The following is a 21,477-nucleotide window of genomic DNA, read 5'->3' as shown; positions in this document are numbered from 1 at the left end:
ATAGTGTGGGCATTACTAAATTGAAGGGGGCACTGTGTGGGCATTACTAATGTGTGGGCATTACTAATGTGAAGGGGGCACAATGTGGGAATTACTACTGTGAAGGGGGGCACAGTGTGGGCATTACTATTGTGTGCTGGCACAAAGGGAGAATAATTACTATGTGGGGGCATTAAGGGGACTGAGTTTACATAATGATGTTTTGGATGTAGTTAGATGGTTGGCCTAGTGTGAAAACATTGCCACGCCGTGCTACACAGGCCACAGCTATTGTTCCTCTTTGTGTTTTTTAAAAGTTGGGAGGTATAGATATCCTGATGATTTAGGCCGCTTTCACGCGGTCAGTGTTTGGTTAGTGATGGCCCCTTTCAGACTAGTAAGTTCCACACTCTGGATTTGCAGCATGAGTATGCAGCAGCTCCCATCCTGACCAGGTCGCATAGAATTACAGTTCTGGAATTTATTGGATAACACTTACAGCGGTATGTCAGTGTTATCCAATGCATTCCAGACCTCTAAGGGTTTCATTGTATTACACATCAATATAATGCTATGAGACCCTGTCAGTGCTGGGACTGGGAGGTCAGGACGGGAGCTGCTGCATACTCAGGCTGCGAGTCCTTAGCATGGAACTCGCTCGTCTGAAAGGGGCTTATCTCCCACCTAGAGATGAGCGAATCAATTCTAAACTAATCTGATTCTACTCAAATTTTGTATTTGATATGGGTGAATACTTTTTTGGGGAAAGAGAAAAATAATTTAAAAAATCAATAAAAAAGTGAGAGATTACAGAGAAAAATATAAGTCCTAAAGTGTCATACCCTGAATCGAATTCTGAACGATTTGCTTATCTCTACTCCCAAAATATACCTCCAAAGCAATATGGCATCTTTAGTGTCCTATTAACTGACTACACTCTCCCAAACATTGGAATCTGGAAATAGAACCTTATGGATGCATTCTGCATATTACAAGTACTTTCACACTTGCGTTGTTTGATTCAGGCAGGTAGTTCCGTTGCCTGAACTGACTGCAAACTGTATGCAAACGCATGTCATTTTTTCTGACTGATCAGGCATTTTTCAGACTGATCAGGATCTTGATCAGTCTGAAAAATGCCTGATCAGTCTGAAAAATGCATTGCAATACCTGATCTGTTTTTCCAGTGTCATCAGGCAAAACGGATCCGGTATTAATTTTTTTCTCATTTTTAAAGGTCCGCGCAAAATGACTGAACTGAAGACATCCTGATGCATCCTGAACGGATTACTCTTTATTCAGAATGCATGGGGATAAAACTGATCAGTTCTTTTCCGGTATAGAGCCCCTGTGACGGAACTCTATGCCGGAAAAGAAAAACGCTAATGTGAAAGTAGCCTAAGGCTACTTTCACACTTGCGGCAGAGAGATCCGGCAAGCAGTTCCGTCGCCGGAACTGCCTGCCGGATCAGGCAAAATGTATGCTAACTGATGGCATTAGTAAGACTGATCAGGATCCTGATCAGTCTTAAAAATGCCTGATCAGTCGAAAAAATGCATTGAAATGCCGGATCCGTCTTTCCGGTGTCATCCGGCAAAAACGGATCCGGCATTTATTTTTTCACCTTTTCAGTCTGCGCATGCGCAGACCGGAAGGACGGATCCGGCATTCCGGTATTTTGAATGCCGGATCCGGCACTAATACATTCCTATGGGAAAAAATGCCGGATCCGGCATTCAGGCAAGTCTTCAGTTTTTTTAGCCGGAGATAAAACCGTAGCATGCTACGGTTTTCTCTTTTGCCTGATCAGTCAAAACGACTGAACTGAAGACATCCTGATGCAAACTGGACGGATTACTCTCCATTCAGAATGCATGGGGACATACCTGATCAGTTCTTTACCGGTATAGAGCCCCTGTGACGGAACTCTATGCCGGAAAAGAAAAACGCTAGTGTGAAAGTAGCCTAAGGTGTGAACAAAGCCTTATATATGTTACATTTTATCATATCATCACATTTTTGTAAAAAATAAAAAATAACAAACCTTTCTGTAGGTACAATCAGCACCATTCCCTGTTCTTCTGTATCAATAACATTCAAGATAGTTGGATGGTATGTGCAGAGAAAAGATGCATGAGTTTATTATCTTACCAACAGCAGCTGATGCAGCATTGCTGGGTCCCATCTGTTGCACAGCCGCAAGTAATTTTGTAAATAATGTGCCCTATAATATATACATACAAGACACTAGATGAATTAGATGAATGCATTCTGAAGCTCATATTCCTGCTTACTTCCCTATGCAAGGTTATTCAATCTATTGTAAATACCCCACAGCAACCTGATGCCATTATTAAGATACTGGAAAGACTTCCTTAGTTCTAATGAGCCTTTCCCGGCAATCATTACTAAATTGCACATTCTGTTCATATTGATGCACAATAGTGGATGCTCTGTATTCATCCATGTGCAGTTCCTTGCACTGTTGTGATATTTCAAAGTATTTCCTGTCTACTTGAGAGCTATAGCACTGTTCATCCAAATCTTCCTGGTCCATGGATAGAATACACTAACTACAATAAAGATTGACAGACAAAGCAGTGGGAGAGAGAATATAACGCATTTTTCACTTTATAAAACGCATCACATTATAAGACACACCTATGTTTTAGAGGAGGAAAATTCTAAAAAATATATTTTACATCAGACACTCAACCTTTATCAGACCTCAACCCAGACCCCCATATCAGGCCTCAGATCAGACCCCAAGATCAAACCCCCATATAAGGCACAATATCAGAACCCCATTTCAAATGTCTGATCAGACCAAAAATAACTAAATTAACTCAACTCTAATGTTTCAGAGGGCGCCACCACTCTGCACATTCAGCTGGTCTTCCTGCACTCACCACCCCTGTTCTTCTCCGGGCCTGCCCTGCACTGTGACCTGACATTGCACACCATCAGGTCATAGTGCATGCACTATGTCCAGATGTTATACACAGTCAGGACTGTGCAGTGCAGCCCTCGGAGAAGAACAGGGGGTGGTAAGTACAACCACAGTTAAACTCACCTCTCCTCGCACCTCCTGCATACTAGTAAGCACTACCATAATGGAAGCACTCAATAGCATTCACTTTAGAAGAAGCACTGCCATTTTTTGGGGGAAAAATTTGCATATTATAACGTGAAAAATATGGCAAATTTGCATAACATTACAGGTTGCCATGCAAACGAAGACTTGTAGGAAGCTGCTGTATCATTGTGTTGGATTCCATTAATGATACCCATGCAATGGTGGGTTCACATAATTTTTTTAATGGAATTTTTGCCAAATTTGCCTTATTTGAAGCTTTTGAAAAAGTCTGTTTAGAAATGCCAACTCTAGAAGTTAGCAGAAAGTCTATGGGAATTTGCATTATTTTTTTTTTTAAATAGTGCAGCAATGGGTTTTTTTCCAGGAGTTTTTAAATACCCTTCTGTATAAGGAAAAAAAAATGCTTGAAGCCAGCGCAGCAATCCCTTGTTTGTTTATTTGCTCGCCGTCGGCAGCGCAGCAGTGAGCAGGTGTAACTGCAAGCCGTCCCATACATTTCAATGGGACAGCTCATTCCTATACACGCAGCCTTCCCTTCAACCAGCTGGGGGTGCCAGGTGTTTACGGACTGGAGCAGGTCTTTGCACGAGAGGCTATATGGGTAGTGCTGGCTTGATTCCTGATTTACACAACCCCTTTAGGGTACACCACACGACACGGTCGTGATCCGGTTAGATGCGGCCGTGCTGCAGTAAAGAACCGCACGCCCAATTAGCCCACAGCTGGCTTTCATTTAACTAATGAAGACCACACTATATAGTCAATCTTCATTAGTTAATGGCTGTGCGGCAACTTCACTACCGTGCAGCCATTAACAATGAAGACCGACTAAGCAGTGCGGTCTTCACTAATTAAAAAAAAGAGTTGCAGGCTAATCGCCAGTGTGGTTCTTGACCACAGCACGGTCGCAACCCGACTTGATCATGACTGTGCTGTGTGGCCGTACCCTTAAACAGGTTTTCAGGGACATTAACTCACCTTAATTCATCCTAAATTGCCTGCAGAAAATCAAAACGGATCCGTTTAATTCTAGTATTGAGATCCTCTGCCGGATCTCAATACCAGAATTGAAAAAACGCAAGGGTGAAAGTAGCCTAAGATTACCATAAGATAAGTAACTGACTATTTCTGTAATGTGGTATCACAATCTACTTTGCATTTTGCCCATTTTCACATCCTCATGCAGGTGCTTGCCATATTGCTTCCTTTATAAATACCCATATTTGATATTGTATTTTTTCTTTGTAGGTATACAAGGAGTGGTAGAAGCCTATCAGAACTGCCTGCCTAAGTTACAGCTGTATGGGCCCACCAACATTGCTCCCATTATTCAAAAAGTGGCAAAGTCGGCTTCAGAGGAGACAAACACTTTGGATTCCACGGTGAGGCACAGAAATATTAATACACAAAGGAGAAACTGATCAAAACTAGTGCAAAGGAAAAGTTGAGCAGGTGCCCCAAGGAGCCAGTTACAGTCAAGGTTGCTACGTGCGAATGCTGCACATTTCCCTTGTACTTGTTTAGATAAATCTCCCAGATAGATAGATAGATAGATAGATAGATAGATATGATATAGATAGATAGATAGATAGATAGATAGATAGATAGAGAGATAGATATGAGAGAGAGAGCTAGATAGATATGAGATAGATAGATAGATAGATAGATAGATAGATAGATAGATAGATAGATAGATAGATAGATAGATAGATAGAGAGATAGATATGAGAGAGAGAGCTAGATAGATATGAGATAGATAGATAGATAGATAGATAGATAGATAGATAGATAGATAGATAGATAGATAGTTTTCTAGATTAGTGACTGTCCCAGAGGTTTAAATGCCATAAAAGCTTCTTCAGTATAATAGGAACATCAATTAAAACTGGGACAAAGGAAGAACATTTTCAGTTGCTGTAGCCAACCTGGGGTAACCCCAGAAATTTTAAAATGGGGGGTAGTGGGTGAATCAGAGATCGGCCTGCTGCTACCATGCTTCTCCAGCAGTCAGTAGGTTTCCATTTTCCTTCTGTCTAACTCAACACCGGTAGCCACGGTTTATCTTCCTCTTATCTAATAGGATGTGGAGCCTGAGAAGGAGAGACACAACTGTACAATGCCAAAGCCAGGCATATTCACTCTTGTCAGGCTGTCTCTCGCACTCTCTCTCTCTATGTACAACAGTCTGCACTGGCATGTTCCTCTCTTCCCCAGGTTCTGCCCTTCTGCTGTGATGTTCTGTTCCCAGTGGATAATTCAGGGATAAAACAAACATGGTACTACACAGGATGCAGGCAAAATAGGCACTAAGCACAAAAGATTAGGCACAAAAATAAATGTGGTCTTCAGACCAGTCTAAACTAAAAACGACAAAACCGAAACAGGCCTCAATAGACCAAAATTGGATCAGGGCATAAATACAATAACCATAATGTACCTATAATGTTGTTGTTCACTCAAAAATAACAACACATCCCCAAAATAATCAAAAAATATAAATTCACTTTATTACCTAAAAAAGTCCATAAACAAAACATATCACAGTATAAAGGTCAGAATGAAAAGGAAACAACAGATATATAAGGGTGCCAGAATACCCTAACCTCTGCTGTTGCCACCCTCAAACAGATGTAACACATGTCCCGCATAATTATAAATATAACTATGTACACAAATGGCACATGGTGACCAACCTTATATGCCCCTAGGTAACGTACCTAAAAAGTATATCATAGCATAGATAAATACTACTATTAAGAACAATGGTGCAGTAAGGGCATCAGGAGGCAACAGATATTATAATACAATCTATCTCAAAGCACCTAAAACAAGTAGGCAATACATACCGCAGGACATAATTGGGGGCATAAACAACAGCACAGGTCAGCCAGAAACCTCGACGCGCGCTTCGCCTCAGCGTCGTCAGGAGGTAATATAATGTAGCCCTCAGCCCAAATTTATATCCAAAAAGGGCCCCAAGTATAATTAACTCACCTAAGACAGCTGTCACATACGATTGAGCGCATCCCCACCTGATGATGCGCACCGCGGTCAAAACATGGAGACGCCATACCCGTCAGAAGGAGGGGTGGAACGCACACCATGCGTTCCAGCCCGCCTCCCAAGGGGACGTAGCAGCGTCCCCACGTGACCCGGCGCGCAGCGCACCCTGGCGATGCGCTACAACAGCTGACAGGGTAACCAAGCAACCATGTAAACAATACACAAGGCGTCCATATCCAGAGCAAAGCAGTGATCAAAAAAGAGTATATGAGAAAAGAGAAAGAGGACTAAGAAGGGTCAGAACCACTAAATCAAAGTGGAATCTGATCTAATTCATGGTATAAACGATCGAGCTAGATCATAAACTAAAAACTAGACCTCAAAATTAATTCAGACTCAAGACCACACCCCAAAAATAATTCAGACTCAGACCAAACCAATAAACAAAGTCCTAAATAAATACAGACCCAAACTAGCTCTCCTAATTTACTACAGACCCAAGAACAGACACAAAAATGAATTCAAAATCCAGACCAGGCCCATTAGACCCCAAAAGTAATTCAGTAATTCAGAGCAGGTGTCCTATATAAATACAGCCCCCAGACCAAACCCCTGTATACAGTGTATACATATCCCTTACCATATCACCTAATTCAGTATTATTTAATTTTTTTGCAACTGTGATATCACAGTTGAGGACATGAAATGTTGCGTCATGTATCTAGACTTTAGTAAGGCTTTTGATACTGTCCCACATAGAAGGCTTATCAATAAAGTGCAGTCATTGGGCTTGGACTCCCATATTGTTGAATGGATTAGGCAGTGGCTGAGGCACAGGCAACAGAGGGTTGTAGTCAATGGAGTATATTCAGACCAAGGTCTTGTTACCAGTGGGGTACCTCAGGGATCTGTTCTGGGACCCATATTGTTAAATATCTTTATCAGCGAAATTGCAGAAGGCCTCAATGGTAAGGTGTGTCTTTTTGCTGATGACACAAAGATTTGTAACAGGGTTGATGTTCCTGGAGGAATACACCAAATGGAAAAGGACTTAGGAAAACTAGAGGAATGGTCAAAAATCTGGCAACTAAAATTTAATGTTGATAAGTGCAAGATAATGCACCTGGGACGTAAAAACCCAAGAGCAGAATATAAAATCAGTGATACAGTCCTAACCTCAGTATCTGAGGAAAGGGATTTAGGGGTCATTATTTCAGAAGAATTAAAGGTAGGCAGACAATGTCACAGAGCAGCAGGAAATGCTAGCAGAATGCTTGGGTGTATAGGGAGAGGAATTACCAGTAGAAAGAGGGAGGTGCTCATGCCGCTCTACAGAGCACTAGTGAGACCTCATTTGGAGTATTGTGCTCAGTACTGGAGACCATATCTCCAGAAGGATATTGATACTTTGGAGAGAGTTCAGAGAAGAGCTACTAAGCTGGTACATGGATTGCAGGATAAAACTTACCAGGAAATATTAAAGGACCTTAACATGTATAGCTTGGAAGAAAGACGAGACAGAGGGGATATGATAGAAACTTTTAAATACATAAAGGGAATCAACAAGGTAAAAGAGGAGAGAATATTTAAAAGAAGAAAAACTGCTACAAGAGGACATAGTTTTAAATTAGAGGGGCAAAGGTTTAAAAGTAATATCAGGAAGTATTACTTTACTGAGAGAGTAGTGGATGCATGGAATAGCCTTCCTGCAGAAGTGGCAGCTGCAAATACAGTGGAGGAGTTTAAGCATGCATGGGATAGGCATAAGGCCATCCTTCATATAAGATAGGGACAAGGGCTATTCATAGTATTCAGTATATTGGGCAGACTAGATGGGCCAAATGGTTCTTATCTGCCGACACATTCTATGTTTCTATGTTTCTATGTAACCCCACAGAAATAACTACACTCTATTGTCATATATTGGCACGGTTCCTCAGCCTAAATACTGTTACATTAACCTTAAACCTGAATTTTAAATGTACCTTGTAAGTTATCTCTGAAATCTTGCCATTTTGTATATTTGTCATAGAAATACCTCATAAGCCTTCATAGTGTGACTTTTAGAAATTGGATGCCAGTATTAACAATATTGCAAGTAACAGACGTTGCTCTTGTGACACTGTTGGAACTCATGGGATCATAACAAGCCGTCAAGCAGTCATCTCATCTGAAGCTAGTACTCTCTGGAACAGCAATCTGTCAGCCATGATGTGCTAATATAAAATGTCTGATATTTTTAACCCATAGCTATATAATAGGCTTTCTTACTTATTACCTTCAGAGAATCCTGAGAACAGAGAGTTGTTCCTGTGGTTTACTGTACAGTTTTATTTTCTGAAATCAGCCGTTGTGATTGAATCATATTTAAGTCTAGTACAATAAATTTAGTCTGTCTTTAACCACTTAAGGACCACAGGTTTATACCCCCCTAAAGACCAGGCCCTTTTTTACAAATCGGCACTACACTACTTTCACCGTTTATTGCTCGGTCATGCAACTTACCACCCAAATGAATTTTACCTCCTTTTCTTCTCACTAATAGAGCTTTCATTTGGTGGTATTTCATTGCTGCTGACATTTTTACTTTTTTTGTTATTAATCGAAATTTAACGATTTTTTTGCAAAAAAATGACATTTTTCACTTTCAGTTGTAAAATTTTGCAAAAAAAACGAGATCCATATAGAAATTTTGCTCTAAATTTATAGTTCTACATGTCTTTGATAAAAAAAAATGTTTGGGTAAAAAAAAAATGGTTTGGGTAAAAGTTATAGCGTTTACAAACTATGGTACAAAAATGTGAATTTCCGCTTTTTGAAGCAGCTCTGACTTTCTGAGCACCTGTCATGTTTCCTGAGGTTCTACAATGGCCAGACAGTACAAACACCCCACAAATGACCCCATTTCGGAAAGTAGACACCCTAAGGTATTCGCTGATGGGCATAGTGAGTTCATAGAACTTTTTATTTTTTGTCACAAGTTAGCGGAAAATGATGATTTTTTATTTTTTTTTTTCTTACAAAGTCTCATATTCCACTAACTTGTGACAAAAAATAAAAACTTCTATGAACTCACTATGCCCATCACGAAATACCTTGGGGTCTCTTCTTTCCAAAATGGGGTCACTTGTAGGGTAGTTATACTGCCCTGGCATTCTAGGGGCCCAAATGTGTGGTAAGGAGTTTGAAATCAAATTCTGTAAAAAATGACCTGTGAAATCCGAAAGGTGCTCTTTGGAATATGGGCCCCTTTGCCCACCTAGGCCTCAAAAAAGTGTCACACATCTGGTATCTCTGTATTCAGGAGAAGTTGAGGAATGTGTTTTGGGGTGTCTTTTTACATATACCCATGCTGGGTGAGATAAATATCTTGGTCAAATGCCAACTTTGTATAAAAAAATGGGAAAAGTTGTCTTTTGCCAAGATATTTCTCTCACCCAGCATGGGTATATGTAAAATGACACCCCAAAACACATTCCCCACCTTCTCCTGAGTACGGCAATACCAGATGTGTGACACTTTTTTGCAGCCTAGGTGGGCAAAGGGGCCCATATTCCAAAGAGCACCTTTCGGATTTCACAGGTCATTTTTTACAGAATTTGATTTCAAACTCCTTACCACACATTCGGGCCCCTAAAATGCCAGGGCAGTATAACTACCCCACAAGTGACCCCATTTTGGAAAGAAGAGACCCCAAGGTATTCGCTGATGGGCATAGTGAGTTCATGGAAGTTTTTATTTTTTGTCACAAGTTAGTGGAATATGAGACTTTGTATGAAAAAAAATAAAAATAAAAAATAAGCATTTTCCACTAACTTGTGACAAAAAATAAAAAATTCTAGGAACTCGCCATGCCCCTCACGGAATACCTTGGGGTGTCTTCTTTCCAAAATGGGGTCACTTGTGGGGTAGTTATACTGCCCTGGCATTTTCCAGGGGCCCTAATGTGTGGTAAGTAGGTAAATGACCTGTGAAATCCTAAAGGTGCTCTTTGGAATATGGGCCCCTTTGCCCACCTAGGCTGCAAAAAAGTGTCACACATGTGGTATCGCCGTATTCAGGAGAAGTTGGGGAATGTGTTTTGGGGTGTCATTTTACATATACCCTTGCTGGGTGAGAGAAATATCTTGGCAAAAGACAACTTTTCCCATTTTTTTATACAAAGTTGGCATTTGACCAAGATATTTCTCTCACCCAGCATGGGTATATGTAAAATGACACCCCAAAACACATTCCCCAACTTCTCCTGAGTACGGCGATACCAGATGTGTGACACTTTTTTGCAGCCTAGATGCGCAAAGGTGCCCAAATTCCTTTTAGGAGGGCATTTTTAGACATTTGGATACCAGACTTCTTCTCACGCTTTGGGGCCCCTAGAATGCCAGGGCAGTATAAATACCCCACATGTGACCCCATTTTGGAAAGAAGACACCCCAAGGTATTCAATGAGGGGCATGGCGAGTTCGCGGAAATTGATATTTTTTATTTTTTTCTCACAAAGTCTCCCGTTCCGCTAACTTGGGACAAAAATTTCAATCTTTCATGGACTCAATATGCCCCTCACGGAATACCTGGGGGTGTCTTCTTTCCGAAATGGGGTCACATGTGGGGTATTTATACTGCCCTGGCATTCTAGGGGCCCTAAAGCGTGAGAAGAAGTCTGGAATATAAATGTCTAAAAAATTTTACGCATTTGGTTTCCGTGAGGGGTATTGTGAGTTCATGTGAGATTTTATTTTTTGACACAAGTTAGTGGAATATGAGACTTTGTAAGAAAAAAAAAAATAATTCCGCTAACTTGGGCCAAAAAAATGTCTGAATGGAGCCTTACAGAGGGGTGATCAATGACAGAGGGGTGATCAATGACAGGGGGGTGATCAATGACAGGGGGGTGATCAATGACAGGGGGTTGATCAATGACAGGGGGGTGATCAATGACAGGGGGGTGATCAGGGAGTCTATATGGGGTGATAACCACAGTCATTGATCACGCCCGTGTAAGGCTTCATTCAGACGTCCGGATGCGTTTTGCGGATCCGATCCATCTATCAGTGCATCCGTAAAAATCATGCGGACATCTGAATGGAGCTTTACAGGGGGGTAATCAATGACAGGGGGGTGATCAGGGAGTCTATATGGGGTGATCACCACAGTCATTGATCATGCCCCTGTAAGGCTTCATTCAGACGTCCGGATGCGTTTTGCGGATCCGATCCATCTATCAGTGGATCCGTAAAAATCATGCGGACGTCTGGATGGAGCTTTACAGGGGGGTAATCAATGACAGGGGGGTAATCAATGACAGGGGGGTGATCAGGGAGTCTATATGGGGTGATCACCACAGTCATTGATCACGCCCCTGTAAGGCTTCATTCAGACGTCCGGATGCGTTTTGCGGATCCGATCCATCTATCAGTGGATCCGTAAAAATCATGCGGACGTCTGAATGGAACTTTACAGGGGGGTAATCAATGACAGGGGGGTAATCAATGACAGGGGGGTGATCAGGGAGTCTATATGGGGTGATCACCACAGTCATTGATCACGCCCCTGTAAGGCTTCATTCAGACGTCCGGATGCGTTTTGCGGATCCGATCCATCTATCAGTGCATCCGTAAAAATCATGCGGACATCTGAATGGAGCTTTACAGGGGGGTGATCAGGGAGTCTATATGGGGTGATCACCACAGTCATTGATCATGCCCCTGTAAGGCTTCATTCAGACGTCCGGATGCGTTTTGCAGATCCGATCCATCTATCAGTGGATCCGTAAAAATCATGCGGACGTCTGAATGGAGCTTTACAGGGGGGTAATCAATGACAGGGGGGTAATCAATGACAGGGGGGTGATCAGGGAGTCTATATGGGGTGATCAGGGGTGATCAGGGGCTAATAAGGGGTTAATAAGTGACGGGGGGGGTGTAGTGTAGTGGTGCTTGGTGCTACTTTACTGAGCTACCTGTGTCCTCTGGTGGTCGATCCAAACAAAGGGGACCACCAGAGGACCAGGTAGCAGGTATATTAGACGCTGTTATCAAAACAGTGTCTAATATACCTGTTAGGGGTTAAAAAAAACACATCTCCAGCCTGCCAGCGAACGATCGCCGCTGGCAGGCTGGAGATCAACTCTCTTACCTTCCGTTACTGTGAGCGCGCGCGCCTGTGTGCGCGCGTTCACAGGAAATCTCGGCTCACGCGAGATGACGCCTATTGGCGTTAGCGTAGCCTGGGGGAGCCGCCGCAATGACGCCTTTCGGCGTTAGCGTGGCGGCAAGCGGTTAAAGCATTGTCCGACTGAACCATTTCTAAGGGCCATAACAAAATTTAAAGGGGTATCCTTACCTAAGACATATTGAAAGTACAGTATATGCCATAAATGTCTGATATGCACAGGATTCCACTTCCAGAAGTCCCACCTATCAAGAGAATGCAGGTTCCCTTCTCACACTCCATAAAGGAGAAGACTATGTGTGCTTGCCTCTCCATGATCACAAAGTGCCTTAGCACTTACTTGTCCCTGCTCCCACATTACACTTCACTTCTCCTCTTTCCGACATGGAAAATACACGTGAGCAGATATCAGACACAGACAAGCATGTCTATGACCAGATGGTTGGGGGTGCCCAGAATGGCTGCTTCAAGGCATAAGTGCTCCTAATGTTAAAATTTCAGGACAATGCTGTCAGGTGTGCCAGTGTCTCTCCGTAATGCCTATTATGACATATCAACATTTTAGAATGAGGTCCTTTGTTCGTGACCCCCTCTATAAGCATGAGCAGACAGCCTCTGAATAGAGTCACTCCAATTCTGGAGGAGTTAATGTGACCATGAACTCTCATGGTTCTTCATTCATTTAAATTGGTTCTATGTAATACTACTTGAATGGCCACATGTGTAGTAACCCAGGCCTGGGGTACTACAAATTATTTATTGTTATGCATTGCATTTCGCAAGGAAGATATGGCAAAGGTTGGCAGGAACAGGGTTAAACACCCTGTTCCTCCCCTTTTGGTAGGAGTGGGCTGGTCCTGCTTCCTGCTAGGAGGGAGAGTTCCTGTCTAGAGTAGAGAGGACGCAGACTGTAGTGCTCCTTCTCCTACAGAGAATTCTCCAGAGAGAACCATTACTTTGTTGCCTCAAGCAAAGCCTTGAGAAGATAAAGACAGCAGAGTGAACTGCTAAATTCAGCTTCTACAGACACTGCTGTGAAGTGAGATAATACAACTAAGCCACCCTTTACCAAACAACCACTAGGCCAGCATCATCTAAGTGCTAAATTGCCACCAAGCAACCTGCTTCAATATCCTTGCTGCCTAGCCTGCTTCTACTGTATGTATTTCCGGTTCTACGTTGCATTTAGTAAAAAGGACTCTGTTAGATTCAACACTGGCCTCATTCTTTATTGCTATAACTTTCACTGTAACGGACTTCAGGGAGCAATGGCCTGAGGTAGGACACCATGACACTACAATACTAAATTAGGGCCACTACCACTCCCATCCTCTACACCGAATCCCACGGGGCTCTTTACACGTGTGTATTCACCTGGCTAAAAAGCTGATCCTAGGGAATTAAGTTGTACGGTTACATAATCTGAACATAAGGCAATTATTAGAATGTCTTCAAAGAACTAGTTGTCCAGATGAGGCAACACCTCTTTGCTTAGTATGGAGCTATAAGCAATCCTAGATCTAAATGGCACAGTGAAATTCAATATTATCACTCATGGTCATAGCCAAAGCACTGTGTCACTTCTGTCTAACAATGTGGAAGCAATGTGGCTACAGAAGATTGTTAATATGTAGCTCTGCTTTGATGACCTACGGTGGCTTGGGTGGACAAGCTGAAGCAGCAGTCTTGTTAGTGGACCAGCATATCTGAAGGATACTTTGCTTGTTCTAGTATCATTTTCTTCTAATGTTACACAATATCTGCAATAATTAATATAATATTGTATTTGTTTGCAGCAATACTTCATTCTGCTCATCTTAACGGATGGGGTTATCACAGACATGGCTGACACCAGGGAAGCCATAGTTCACGCTTCTCATCTTCCTATGTCAGTCATCATCGTCGGTGTTGGAAATGCTGATTTTAGTGACATGCAGATGTTGGATGGAGATGATGGCATACTGAGGTCACCGAAGGGAGAGCCTGTACTGCGGGATATTGTTCAGTTTGTGCCATTCAGGAATTTCAAACACGTATGTATCCCTCCAAAGCCTGATTATCTGAGTGTGACAGACAGAGCATGACATTTATCATTGTTAGTTTCAAGAACAGACATTTATTATTTAATGTATGATTTATGAGTTACATGTGAATGTGATATACTTTACCAATTAACAATCTAAAAGTTAACATCAACTCATCCAGTTCACGGTTATAATTTCATCCCAAAATGTGAGTCAGATATCCACTGGTGATTGACCATCATACAGATAAAGCATTCTGCCCTCTGTAGCTGTAAAGCTGGCAATACACATTTGATTAATGTTGGCCAAACCCACTGAATTCGATGGGACAGGCCAACCAAATAATGTGCATGGGGGCCTCCTGACTATTCTCTGATGATAGATCTCAGAGAAGAGTAGGATCAGACAGTTGATCTTTTTGTTCTTGGGAGGTAAGCCACTGCCGAAGGTACCTGACAGTGGCTAGTTTCTCTCCAGCCACACCAAACGTGCATGTGTATGGGGAGGGACGTGAGAGATAGTTGTTTGTTAAACCATCGTTAGATCATATTCACATTGTCATCTCTGCCGCCTACCTACATCGACACTATGAACAGTTAATAACCTGAACATGATTAGCCAGTCATGTTCAACTTCATGCCACAGACTGTAGGGACAACACTGGAGCCTGGAAGTGAGTATGACACTAGATACCGGGTATTAATTAACACCATAATTACATAAACCACTTTCAATGCCCTAGACAAGCAGGGATGTAATATCCTTCCACTGTTCTAACCCCCAGCCATGTTGACATTCATATTTTACTAGGCTATACTTGTAGGTGTGCCAGCACTAAAGGTGGATTTAGATGGTCTGACTGAGTGACCAATTGTTGGGAAGGAAATGTTCCTTCTCGACAGTCGGCTGCTCGTTCAGTGAAGGAGACATGTAGTGATCTCCTTCACTGTATGAGGACGGGGGAATCACTTTAGCGATCCCATGTCCTCATACAGACTCATGGCTTCTGAGCAGCAGATCACTGTTTAGACCACACAATCTGCTGCTCAGAAGCCATGATCGGTGATGCCTGCATAAACGACAGGATCACCTGATGAACGAGCGTTTCGCTCTTTCATCAGGTGATCAGCGACACATTTAGACGGCCAGATGGTTGGGAACGACCGTTTGCAGGAATGGTCATTCTCGATAATCTTAACGATTATTGGTGCGTCTAAATCCACCTTAAGACCTTAAAAAGATTTTCCTACTAAACTACAAATATATGATTCCTGGAGGCCCCATAATTCACAAGAGTTCCAAGTACAGTAGACCACCACAGAGTTTATCATTAATTCCATCACTACCTCAGAACATCAGAGATGCCAATATTAACCGATTCACTTCTACAAAACACCACAGTTTTACTACTTTTTATTCACAGCTAATCAGGGATAATATATATTAATCCATAATCCATCCTAGACCACCATCAACTTTCAGCCACCCTCCGCTACCAAGAGACAAATGGTGACATGCTAATTCCATCCAAGTATAACAGTTTATTGGGTATGAACTAGCACATTCTAAAGAAGCACTATAGTATGGCCCTACTTACCCCATTTGTGGTCTGAACTGCATCTTTTTGGGCTATTGATGGCTGAATTAAACGACTGTGGATCCATTTTATGATATAGTCACTGATTTCCTTCTGCCTCTTTTCATTCTTCTACGCTGTTCCTTCTCTCTTCTACATTTCACTATTAAACCTCCTTTAACTACAACTTTTAGTTGTATCAGTGACATCCTGGCCCTCATCCTCCATAATTCAGTATTTTAGGGGTTGCCCCTAACTCTCCAGGCATTTTTTTTATTCCAGGTGTATTATTTTATGCTTTGGCAATCAATTTACTGCACTTGATATGCTTTTTTACTGTGTGTGGGTGTTCTTGTTTCTACATTTAACATATATATATATATATATTTGTATTTAAAATCTCAATAAAATCCCAATAAAAAAAAAAAACATCACTACATAAAAAAATCTGTTTACTCCTGCAATAAAACCAGAGACAGTGAGGTAGTGAATTTATACCTATACTAAGGGTCCAGAGAGGTCGAAATGAGTAACCACATATAATTACCACCTACGTACAATATATATCCAGATTCTTTAAGATACTGCGACTTGAGAAATAAACCTCTCATACTCCGCTTGGCAAGATACAGCTTTCGCACCCCCCATGTGAACAGCTGTGTATACATGATTACATTTACATCCAGAAACAAACAGCTCTTTAAAGCCAGATAGGTGGATCGAGCTTATGTCATATAGTATATTCCCAGATGACAGGACCTAGTAGCTGCATTGTAAATGTGTCAGAGGTTTTCACAAATTACATAAATTAACTGGTCTTTTTAATGAGTCCTGTAGACTTTTCCCTCGTAATCTTTTATCTAAACATATTACATTGTGAAACCCTCCGAGTTTCAGAAACAAACAGTATAAAATCGATGTAGTATGTTATCCATATAATCGAACATCTGCCTCTTTGTATGCAGAGTATATCTCCCTGAGGTATTTTCAGCCAGAATGATGACGGCCTTGCTTGTAGAAAATGGTTGTCACGCTGTATTCTATTAGTACTGTACGATATTTTTGTCAAGCTAATGAGGTTGAAATTGCTGACTTTTTCTCCCAGACTTTATATAAAATACTTATAGGTAGGTCTGTTTCTGTGTAAACTAAATGGTATTATGGTTGTAAGAAGTTACTATACAGTGATCCCTCAGGATACAATATATTCAACATACAGTACAATGGTCTTCTCTGGCCCATCATAAATTGAAACCAGACTCAACATACAATGCCTCAGACTCAGATCCAACCACTCAAGGCCACTTCTCTGGTAAAATAGCTGGATTAGTTGCTAGTTAGCAGCTATTACTGACTGTTATATGTAAGGACTTGTTTTATCTGTTTTAGTTATCTGCTTATTCTTCTTAAATCATAATTTTCTCTTATGTTGGATGACATTTTGGGGCTTTAGAACTGATTACTTAAGTTACAATGGTTTCAACATACAATGGTCGTCCTGGAACCAATTAATATTGTAACTTGAGGGACCACTGGGTATATGGCTAGTACAAGCCAAGGGCGTTACAAGTGGTATCCCCACTGATTGTTTGAATGTAGAAATCCTGGCACCATGTACCTGGCACCACTTGCAGTTTTATGGACAGTTCTGCACATTCTGGTCCAACAAATAGTCCTCTATTCTTATCCGGTCAAGACACTACTAGTCAGCACGTGAAGTCAAGTAGTAGAAATATGCCATTACCCTTTAAAACTGTGTTCACATTGTTTTGCCACAATCAAGTGAATAGGGCTGATTTTCAGAACTTGCATCCCCTTCATGCCAGCAATTTAATTGAATGTGTCACCAGAAAATGAACTACTGTTTAAATTACATTCTTATGTTAAACTTTATTGTTTAATTTAAGTGATTTTTGCTTTCATTTTCCATGTCAATATCTATATTTAAACAAAAGCCAGAAACTCCTGCAGTTTTTGCACTGGCCTAAGAGATGCTACTTCTTGGTCTGAAACACAGGAGTCACAGCTGAAAGAAACGTGATTAAGATAAAACTTAAATATTTTATTAGATATACACTAAAACTAGGGAGAAGTGTGAAAGTCCCTAAATCTACAAACAAACAAATATTATATACTATATGTTGACACTAGACGTTTAAGAGATGCGTAAAGATCCCACCAGTACATGTGGCTGTACAACAGGTGCGGAGCAACTACAGCATCAGCTAGTCATACAACATATGTATAATTGCTGGATAAACAGTGGTAACCTCATGCAATGACAGCACCTGTGAAAGAACTACAAATCACAGGTAATCATGTGCTATAACATCAAGTACAGGGTTACCAAGTCTAGGACTAAACGTTGCCAGGGGGAGGGGAGTAACCACCTTTGTATAGGTGACCCTCATTAAATGAACACCAGGTGAAAAAATCCTCCCTGCATGCCCCTCCATGCAGCAAACACTCAAGGTCCTAACTAATCCAGCTGACGGCTATCTGCCCTAAATAGCATGTGGATGCTCTAAGTCCGTGCCCTAAACCTATTATTCAAGCTCAATGTTTCACCTTGTAGAGGCTCATCAGGAGCTAGGTTAAATGTTGGACAAACATGTAGGTGCCGTCAGCCTCTGGTGGTGAGGCGACAGCTCCGGCGCTATGGTGGCCGTAATACGGCCGCCGCTCTCTGCAGTTTAAATAGGGAGAAAACCCCTCCCACGGCGGATCCAGCGGCAGCTGGTGAGTCACATAAGGTGGGTGTGTGAGAGACCCGCCCCTCTTCATGCCGCGTTCCTGCAACACACTCACAAATATTTTACAGGGAACAATCGGCGATTCATTTCAATACAATGCCCATGAAAAAACTGAATGGAAATAGTGCTGAATGCAAAAAATGTCGCACTGGAACAGTGCACATATATAGAATAGCAAATAGTAATATACATATCGGCGATCAGTCATCCATATACCTGAGTTCCCTGTTAGATACATTAACCCCATGTGTGCTGAAGTAATCAAAACATATACACATGAGCTCATAGATAGAAGATGACTTAGTCCAATTAGGACAGAGATCAGTAGGACGGACTGTTAGGTGTATTAGATCCGTGGTGTAGTCACATATATATATATATACCTAGGGTATTATGCTGGGGACCACTGTATAGTTACAGAAAACAGACATATGATATATGTTCATTCAGGCCATCAGGACGCACAGTGCGCAACCTGAACGTCCACTCTGCCTCCCTTTGTAACAGTCTCCTATCATGGTCCCCACCTCTTGCAGACCTATTGACCAATTCAATACCCTGGAACTTAATAGCCCCCACATTGCCAGCGTGTTCGGTGGAAACATGGCGTGCGATGGGAGTATCCGCACCATTGCGGATATCGTTGAGGTGCTCACCTATCCTCCGCCTGAACTCCAGTACAGTCTTGCCCACATATTGCAGACCACACATGCACGTGGCTAAATAGATGACCCCGCTGGTCCTGCAATTTATGAAGGATAGAATTGTAAATTGTCTCTGTGTCACTGTGCTGGTAAAGGTTTGCCCCCGTTGGATCGCCTCACAGGCAACGCAGCCACTACAGCGAAAGGTCCCCCTAGGTTGCCGATCGAGCCACGTTCCTGGCTGTGGGGTTTGCAAAAAACTGTGGACCAGCCTCTCCTTCAAATTTCGGCCACGGCGGAATGTAATAGTGGGAGTGGTCCCCACCAGATGTCCCACATCTGGGTCTGATCTCAAAATACCCCAGAACTGAGTGAGAACATCTTTCTCACACTTTTGTGTGCTTCATCAAACGTGACAATGATACGGATTTGATTTGACTCATCCTCTCTGGCCCGTGGTTTCAGTAGTGCATCCCGGTTAACCGCCAACGAATGTTGATATGCACTTTTAAGGACCTGTCGTGGGTACCCCCTCTTTTCAAAACGACCTTGAAGGTCCCTTGCTGCCACCTGATAGTCAGGAGGCCTAGAGCGATTTCTGCGCAAGCTCAGATATTGCCCTTTTGGTATACCTTTTTTCAAGGCCTGAGGGTGGCAGCTGTCCCATTGGAGGAGGCTGTTTGTGGCCGTCGTTTTACGAAAAAGACGTGTGCAGAGATTCCCCTCCATATCTCTGAATATTGCGAGGTCCAGGAATGTAATCTGATTTTTCTGAATCTCAGACGTAAAATACAGACCTCGGTCATTTTTATTGAGGTAGGTGACAAAGTTCTTAAAGTCACCCTCACTCCCTGGCCAGAGGATCAGCACGTCATCGATATAACGTAGCCACAACCCTATGTGATGGGTTCATTCATTTTGTTTCCTCCGCAAAGATAACCTCCCGTTCCCACCAGCCCAGGTAGAGGTTGGCAAAGGTCGGTGCACAGGGGCTCCCCATTGCCACTCTCCTGAGCTGGTGGTATAGTCGGCGGTCAAATAGGAACACATTATGTTCCAAAATGAACTGCAGCAGTTGTAATACAAACTCGCCATGTCGCCACAGATATGTACCTCGCTCCTGTAAGAAGGTCCCCACAGCCCCACACCCTTTTATATGGAGTATGGAGCTGTAGAGCGCCTCCACATCCAGGCTAGCGAGTAAGGTCTGATCGTCAATCTTAATACCTTCCAATTTATTGATCACATCCGTTGTGTCCCTCACATATGATGGAAGGGCCAATACAAATGGTCGCAAGATCTTGACCACGTATATGCTAATGCCCTCCGTGAGACTACCAATTCCTGAAACTATAGGTCTCCCTTTTAAGGGAGTAATCCCTTTATGGATTTTGGGGAGGCTATAGAAACAGGGAACCACCGGGTGTTTAGGGAGCAGAAAATTAAATTCCGCTTGATTAATAAAATTCTCCGCCAGAGCTGACATAAGAATGTTCCTCAGTTCACTCCTAAACTTATCAGTAGGGTTGATTTCCAACACTTTGTAGCAATTACTATCATTCAGGATGTTGAGGCACATAGCCCTGTATTGTTCCCATCCCATGATTGCGATGTTCCCCCCCTTATCAGATGGCTTCATCACAATAGATGAATCACGTTCAAGGGATAACAGGGCATCCATCTCCGAACGAGAGAGATTTGAATTCCCAGTTCTGCATCCCTCTAGGGTGCTTAACTGATCAGTGGTGACTTTAAAGAGGACCTTTCACCGATTCTTACCCTATGAACTAACTATACAGACATGTGGAGCGGCGCCCGGGGATCTCACTGCACTTACTATTATCCCCGGGCGCCGCTCCGTTCTCCTGCTATGCCCTCCGGTATCTCCGTTCCCTAAGTTATGGTAGGCGGAGTCTGCTCTAGCGCTGGCCAATCGCATTGCAGAGCTCACAGCCTGGGAGAAAATAACCTCCCAGGCTGTGAGCTCTGCGCTGCGATTGGCCAGCGCTAGAGCAGACTCCGCCTACCATAACTTAGGGACTGGAATCTCCGCCTACTATAACTTAGTGAGCGGAGATACCGGAGGGCATAACGGGAGAACGGAGCGGCGCCCGGGGATAATAGTAAGTGCAGTGAGATCCCCGGGCGCCGCTCCACATGTCTGTATAGTTAGTTCATAGGGTAAGAATCGGTGAAAGGTCCTCTTTAAGGAATATGTCCATTGGCGTA

The 21,477-nt window shown here is 42.5% G+C and overlaps 1 protein-coding gene across 1 annotated transcript in view; it reads left to right on the top strand.

Moving 5' to 3' along the window:
- The window catches only part of CPNE4 (copine 4), a 475,385-nt gene that overhangs the window by 442,876 nt on the left and 11,032 nt on the right, over positions 1 to 21,477 (top strand). Inside the window, exons 13-14 of the mRNA XM_040432996.1 lie at positions 4,326 to 4,459; positions 14,048 to 14,284. Of these exons, the coding sequence (XP_040288930.1) occupies positions 4,326 to 4,459; positions 14,048 to 14,284 (371 nt within the window). The remainder of the gene's footprint in view (positions 1 to 4,325; positions 4,460 to 14,047; positions 14,285 to 21,477) is intronic.

The sequence above is a fragment of the Bufo bufo genome, chromosome 5 (assembly GCF_905171765.1).
Source record: "Bufo bufo chromosome 5, aBufBuf1.1, whole genome shotgun sequence".
NCBI classification, from domain to species: Eukaryota; Metazoa; Chordata; class Amphibia; order Anura; family Bufonidae; genus Bufo; species Bufo bufo.
Note: the sequence above shows the minus strand (reverse complement) of the source record. Positions and strands in the feature narration are given on the sequence as shown.